This window comes from Phoxinus phoxinus (assembly GCF_949152265.1).
Source record: "Phoxinus phoxinus genome assembly, chromosome: 18".
Classification (NCBI taxonomy): Eukaryota; Metazoa; Chordata; class Actinopteri; order Cypriniformes; family Leuciscidae; genus Phoxinus; species Phoxinus phoxinus.
The window spans coordinates 1,923,452-1,930,975 of NC_136893.1; the positions used below are offsets into that span (position 1 = coordinate 1,923,452).

The window sequence follows — 7,524 nt, forward strand, 5'->3', positions numbered from 1 at the left end:
TCCACTTCTAGTGTCTGAATGATGCCAGATAACTCACGGATCAGTTGTTGGTTGTGAGATGAGTGTGTGTGGTTCAGTCTGGCTTTATCCGGATCTTTCTGATGGCGTCTTCAGGTCCAGTTGTAGCAGGAGTTGTGGGAACTAAGATGCCGAGATATTGTCTGTTTGGAGACACGGTGAACACAGCGTCCCGCATGGAGTCCACCAGCGAAGGTGAGGAAAGCATCAGGTGAAGGGTCACCAAACCCGGTTTCAGCAGCAGGCAGTTCTCAACAGTTATATATATATATATATATATATTTTGCAAGTCAGACAAGTAATTTGGCGATGTCACTTTGAAAGACCACAGGGGCCGGTTTCACAAAGATAGACTTTGACTATGGCTTAGACAGTGTTGGGGGAAATGCATTACAAGTAACTTGAGTTATGTAATCAGATTACTTTTTCAAGTAACTATTAAAGTAACGCATTACTTTTAAAATTTACAACAAAATATCTGAGTTACTTTTTAAAATAAGTAACGCAAGTTACTTTGTTTTCCTATTTATTGACTGACAGCTCTCCTGTCCTCATGTTGAGACAAATCAAAGTGCAGAGTGTGTGTGTGTGTTCCTCAAAATGAATAAAATCAGTGAAATGCAGAAATAACTAAATATGTTAAATAAAACATAATTTGTATGCATTTAATCTCACTTTATTGACCAATGTACTGGCTTCTGACCTTCGATTATTCAGTTAAATACGCAAAAATGACTATAGATAGATAGAAAGGTTTGCTTGTTTGCTTTCCTCTACTGTACACATGTCCTTCAGTCTGAGGATTATTATTATTTCACTTTTGCTGTGAAAGGGTCTTTACATTTGCCCAAAACTATTACTTTTGTGTTATAAAAAAACAAGCCCAACCCAGGTGGGGGAAAAAGTAACGCAAAAGTAACGTAACGCATTACTTTTCTAAAAAAGTAACTAAGTAATGCAATTAGTAACTTTTTAAGGGAGTAACGCAATATTGTAATGCATTACTTTTAAAAGTAACTTTCCCCAACATTGGGCTTAGATATAGTAGATAGTCAGACTTCAGATAGACACTTAATCAGACCGTTTCACAAAGCACTTAAGACTTTGACTATCTTAAGTAGGACTACACTGCAATGCATTCTGGGTAAACTAAGACACTTTTTTCAAAACAAAAAACATGGCGGATCGAGTAAGCGCATTCAGCCGCTCAGTGCAGTTTATCCCAGCAGAAAATATGAGTTTGTTGGAGGAGTATAACAGCTACAAGGACATTTTACTTGGGAAATTGAGCGGAGAATGTAGTAACAAGAAGAAATGTTTGGAAAAAGATTGCCATGAAAGTTAACAGCGTTAATCCGACCGGTGAGCGTTAAAGACGCACAGAAAAGATACAAAAACGAAACCGACGATGAAGTCCTCATTATTATATATTTCCAGTAGGTTACTGCGGTCCCTAAAAACCCGTTCCCTTCTCAGCGCTCTCCACGTCTCTGCAAACCACAAATTATGAGCCATTTTCCCTTTTCTTTTGGCCGTTTGTGATGTAACTGATTGTTACTGCTGGTTGCCAAGGTAACAGCGTCTTAGACTCTTAGGTAAGGTGTCTAATATTTTTGGTCTAAATTAAGTCAGTCTTTATTTTTGTGAAACAGTCTAACTTGCATTAGACTAGTCTATAAGCACATTTTAGACTTGTCTAACACTATAGACCGGTCTAAAATAGCTTTGTGAAACCGGCCCCTGGTGAAACTTGAAAAAATGTGAATATGGTGCAAAAGTTCATTTATTTCAGTAATTCAACTTAAAAGGTGAAACTAATATATTATATAGACTCATTACATGCAAAGTGAGATATTTCAAGCCTTTATTTGTTATAATTTTGATGATTTACAGCTTATGAAAACCCCAAATTCAAAATTATAATATTGTGAAAAGGATTTCATAAGCTGTAAATCATCAGAATTATAACAAATAAAGCCTTGAAATGTCTCACTTTGCATGTAATGAGTCTTTACTGAGTCTTTACTTGCATGTAATGTAAGTTTTTTACAACAAAAATGAAACACACGGAGCTCACTGAAGCTGGACTGTGACGCTATTTTCTTCTGGAAACACATTATTTCCCTGTTATCTCTGTAAAGCTGCTCTGAAACACTGTATTGTAAAAAGCACTGTATAAATAAATGTGACTTGACCGCTGTAATTGAATGCAGATGTTCACATGTGTACTCCTCATGGAAAATATCCATAAATGCGCAGTTGCATGTTTAATATTGTGTTGGTCTGTAGCGCTGAAGACCCAGTGCAGCTCGAGTGTGTTTTACCTGCTGGAGGAGATCGGCGGATACACACTCACCTGCAGAGGTGTGTTACAGGTCAAGGTGAGACACACTCCTGTTCTGACGCTGAGAATGCCACACGCACCAGAAGTGCATTCTTCTAGTAAACGCTGTATTTGAAACATTGTCACATTGAATTTAAAACATGTTGCAATGTTTCAAATACATTGTAAAAAAAAAAAAATCGTAACACCACAATACAGTGTGTATTGTGAAAAGCGCTATACAAATAAACGTGTGTTTTCTCAGGGTAAAGGTGACATGGTGACGTACTGGCTGGAAGGGAAACATTCTTCAGCTCCCAGTAAAGATGCCAAAGCCTTGCCGCCTCAGGAGCTCGAGCGACCCGTGAGGGTCCCAGAGCTACAGAACGAGGATTACTCCAGTATCCCAGGAGTCCTCAGCAGCTCCGACAGCACTGGCCCCCTGTGTGACGCAAACTGACACACACACACACACACACACACACACACACACACACACACACACACACACACACACACACACATCAACACGTTGTCTTCTTTTAATACTTCACTTTCACACTTCAGAACTTTAGCAGCAGAAATGGTTTTAAATAGATTTATAAATGGTTCTATCAGACGCTTTTATATAGAACCTTTTATGGGTTCCCATCATGCCACCATTTTGTGGATTTAGTTTTAATTCATTCATTTTGATTTATGTTTCAATTTGAATATTTTTTTTTTATGAATTAAGCAGCTCGTAAACACACTGGGAAAAAAAAACACAAGTAAAATGTACTTAATTTTTCTTTGGCAAGTTTTTGCACGAATATTAAAGTAAATTTCCCACACGGAATTTAGTAAACTCTACTTAACTAAGTTAAGTGAAAGTAACAAAAGAAATAAGTAATTATAACTTGGCTAGTAAGAAGTAGTAGAAGTTTCATTTGAAATACATTTCACTCAATCAATATAACATTGCATTAAATCACACTTATATGCTTTACTTAGAAACATCTACCGGTAAGTAATTAATACAATAAATATTCTAAATATATAGAGTTACAAGCTATGTGAACACGCAGAGCTCAATACTTGGCACACAATACACAATGACGGTAACATTTGATGGATCGTTTTTGTGTTTGAATGTGTTATTTTGAGTGGAAAATATACTCTAAATGTCACAAAATGGCAAGTTACGAATCCCAACAACACAAGCAATGATGAAACGGTGTAAATACAGCTGGAAAACAGCAGAAAATCAACCTAATTAATTATTTAAGGCCCACAGTGCATGATGGGAACACCAGTATCAGTAATTTTACCTAATTTTATAACGTTGATATTTACGGTTTAATTTCTACACGATTGAATTGAGTACTAATATAGAATTTACTTTTCATGTACATTACATAGTTTTTTTCTGTAGTATTTACTTAACCACAAAATAATTTTTAGCAGTGTACTTTACCACTAGAAAACAATTGAAATAACCGGTTAAACATTACATTATTATGCTATCATTTAAGCCATTTCTTACAGTGCTATGCATAAGTTTAGACACCCATGCTAAAGTTGACTAAAAAGAGGAATAAAAAATCATCTTTTGGAAATGGAACTTAATGCCTTAATTTAAAAAAATAGGAAAAATCCAACCTTTAAGGACACCAATTTTCTTTGTGAATGAATAATGTATCGTAAATAAATAAATGTTCTTCCTTAAAATACAGGGTGCATAAGTTTGGACACCCCTATGTTAAATTCCCATAGAGGCAGGCAGATTTTTATTTTTAAAGGCCAGTTACTATATGGATCCAGGATACTCTGCATCCTGATAAAGTTCCCCTGGCCTTTGGAATTAAAATATCCCCACATCATCACATAGCCTTCACCATACCTAGAGATTGGCATGGTTTTATTTCAGTTAGCCTAACAGCTGGTTTGATTTGCATTGAGAGATGATCTTATGGAAAGTACTCCATGCCAATCTCTAGGTATGGTGAAGGCTATGTGATGATGTGGGGATATTTAAATCCCAAAGGCCAAGGGAACTTTATCAGGATGCATAGTATCCTGGATCCATATAGTAACTGGCCTTTAAAAATAAAAATCTGCCTGCCTCTATGGGAATTTAACATAGGGGTGTCCAAACTTATGCACCCTGTATTTTAAGGAAGAACTTTTATTTATTTACGATACATTATTCATTCACAAAGAAAATTGGTGTCCTTAAAGGTTGGATTTTTCCTATTTTTTTAAATTAAGGCATTAAGTTCCATTTCCAAAAGATGATTTTTTATTCCTCTTTTTAGTCAACTTTAGCATGGGTGTCTAAACTTATGCATAGCACTGTATATAGAATATTTTTGGCATAAAGAGTATTTTAAAATTGAGTTAAGGATCCTAGAGTTCTATATAACCGTTGTATTTAAGAGTGAATATAGAGTTAGAGGGTTTGTGTCCTGTTTTATCATTAATGACCACAGTAAAATACTTCAATAAATGTAGTTTAGCTGATGTTTATTATTGATTAGAAAAACTGACTTTAATAACTTAGCATTTTTCTTCTGTATTTTCTCCTCGTTTGATCAGTCAGTGTTTTAAACAAAACCTAAAAACATGTCTTTTAAAAAAAGCTTTTCACTGAATGTATTTTATAGGTTTTCCTTTTAAACATTTATTGATCTTGATTTTTTAAATTGTATTACTCTGAGGCACTTTGAGATTGCTGTAATGTAAAGTGCAATAGAAATAGAATTTATTATTATTGTAGCATCAGAACAATTGTGGAATATCCAATACTCGTAGTGAAGTACTTGTATATGACCAGAGCGGCACATATGAGGAGTTTCTCACTCAGTTCTGCTTCGAGGTCGTGATTGTGGCGTTTCTTTGAGGTTTAGAATCCAGTATTCCTGTAATTCTTTTGTCTTTTATGAATTTAATAAACAACTCTGTCTCGTATTCTGTCCAAACACACCGCGTCTTCTGGTCAGGTGACTGTAAATGTGCAAAAACTGTTTCCATTGCAGTTTTGCTAAATATTTATTTTTCGAATTGCCTGAAAAACATGCAAGCGGAAAAACTTTTTTTGCGATAAATTGGAGTTTTTGCGAAATTGACATTGAGCGTATTTTCAATTTGCAATTTCAATTTGCGCAATTTGAAGGGTAATGGTAACGCAGCTAATTATAAGCACTTTGGTCAACTGTGGTTGTTCTTAAATGTGCTATACAGATAAACTTGAACTTAAACTTAAACCAGGGTTCCCACACCTTGGTTAACTTCAAATTCAAGGACCTTTCACGGACTTTCCAGGTCCAATACCCTCAAATTCAAGGATTTAATGTGGGGACACATTCGTAGTGTCGAACAACAAACGTTGAGGTTCCATCGTAGTTGTTTTGTGCACGCGTGACCGTCATGGCAACGTACAACAGAAAGATCCTTAAGCTACATTCACACTACAAGCGACTTTGTCGCTGCAGGTCGCCAGTGGCTGGCGGTTAGGTCGCTAGTGGGCGTTCCCGCTACTGGTTGCAAAGTAATGTTTGTGAGTGACATTCACGGACGTTTCTCCATGTTGTAGACAACAAATCAGTTTTCTTGCCACTACAAACAAACATTTTGGAAGGAAAATTCTAAATTTAAATGGAATCAGTACATATAATGCATAATATTAAAGAGAAACTGTAATATGAACGAGAAACTGTGAGTGCTTTTTGCCATTGCGGCTATTTAATTGCAACAAACGGGCAAATACCGGTCTATATGGGTTCACGAAACCAATCCGGCTCTGAGTCAGTACTGTGAACACCACTGTATGCACACGGAGATATATCACAACTTATAGCACAGTTTCTGACGGCTAAAATTAGCTTCTCGTTCAACTCGCCTCTGTCAGAGAGTGACGGATGATCACGCGCTCCACTGACTTCTCCTATTGGTTGTCGCTCCCGAAAGTCGCTCTTCATTTACATAAAGTTAAACACATCTCAACTTTGTCGCGTCGCCAGACACGCCCCATCAGGTCGCCAACGGCCGCGATTGTGCGTGTTGCCGGAAAACGCCCGCTCCCCATTGAAATGAATGGTAACGTGTCACTTTGTCGCTTGTAGTGTGAACGCAGCTTTACGGTGCAGGATCCACTTGTCTGACACCACTGTTGAGTGGTGTCGCGACGCCTCCCCACATTTGTATGGCCGTTGCTCAAGTTTACCGCTATGGGCGTGGTTTTGAGCCAGCGGCGAATGTTGAACAAAGGACCCGTGAGAGACTTCCCCCCGTCTCCATGTGCTCTACTTCTATTGGATAGTCGCGTCGCGTTCAACGGATTAATTTGCATAAAGATGGGCATCGGCCAGCTTTTTTGACGTGCAGCAGTCAATGCAGTGCCGCCTTCCCGGAATGCTTTGCGAGTTCCAAAGTCGGATGATGTCAGCCATAGGAATAAAGTGGAGTGCGGCGCGACAGAAGTGTCGCACGGACAAGTGGAAATGCACCGTTACGCAGGAAATACTAGTAGCTAACGTAAATCAAGCAAGCTAGTGTGCATAGGCCACGAAGTGTTGGCGAAATAATTTAGCGGACCGGCTGGAATTATATGGATTTTTCCCCCAGAAAACTAAATAAACTCAAGCACTTTCAATATTTATTTATTTTTCAGATTCACACACTTAGTATTTTAAGTATTTTAAGGATCCGTGGGAACCCTGATAAACATTTTATATGCACATAAAACATAAATGAAGGCATGGTGAAGGGAGGGATAAACACTATCTGGGTTACAGAGAGAGAATATGGACTCAGGTGTTAATCTGAATGAGAAGCTCTTCAGCAAATGACTGATGCGTGTGTTTAATTATCACAGACTGAGAGACAGACAGAGAGACAGACAGAAAGAGAGACAGACAGGCTGGTAAGTCCGTCACACATGTCGACTGCAGCTGATGCAGATTCACATTATCATCATAAAGCATCTTCATCTGTACTGATTACACAACAGTTTGGAGTTTCTATATGAAAGAATGAAACGGAAGAATGTGGAAGGATTTTAAAATATATATTTCACCTAGATTTGTACTTTATTTCGTAATTTGAAACATTCTAAATAGCAAATTACATTTTTAAATATATTCAAATAGTTACGGACGGTATTTAAAATGGTAATAGTAATAATTTTTCAGTGTTTTTACTGT

The 7,524-nt window shown here is 37.3% G+C and overlaps 1 protein-coding gene across 1 annotated transcript in view; it reads left to right on the forward strand.

Moving 5' to 3' along the window:
• The window catches only part of LOC306985997 (atrial natriuretic peptide receptor 2), a 24,462-nt gene extending 21,674 nt beyond the window's left edge, over positions 1-2,788 (forward strand). Inside the window, exons 20-21 of the mRNA XM_079588829.1 lie at positions 115-213; positions 2,308-2,788. Coding sequence (XP_079444955.1) covers positions 115-213; positions 2,308-2,477 — 269 coding nt within the window. The 3' untranslated portion in view covers positions 2,478-2,788. The remainder of the gene's footprint in view (positions 1-114; positions 214-2,307) is intronic.
• Positions 2,789-7,524: the final 4,736 nt, after the last annotated feature.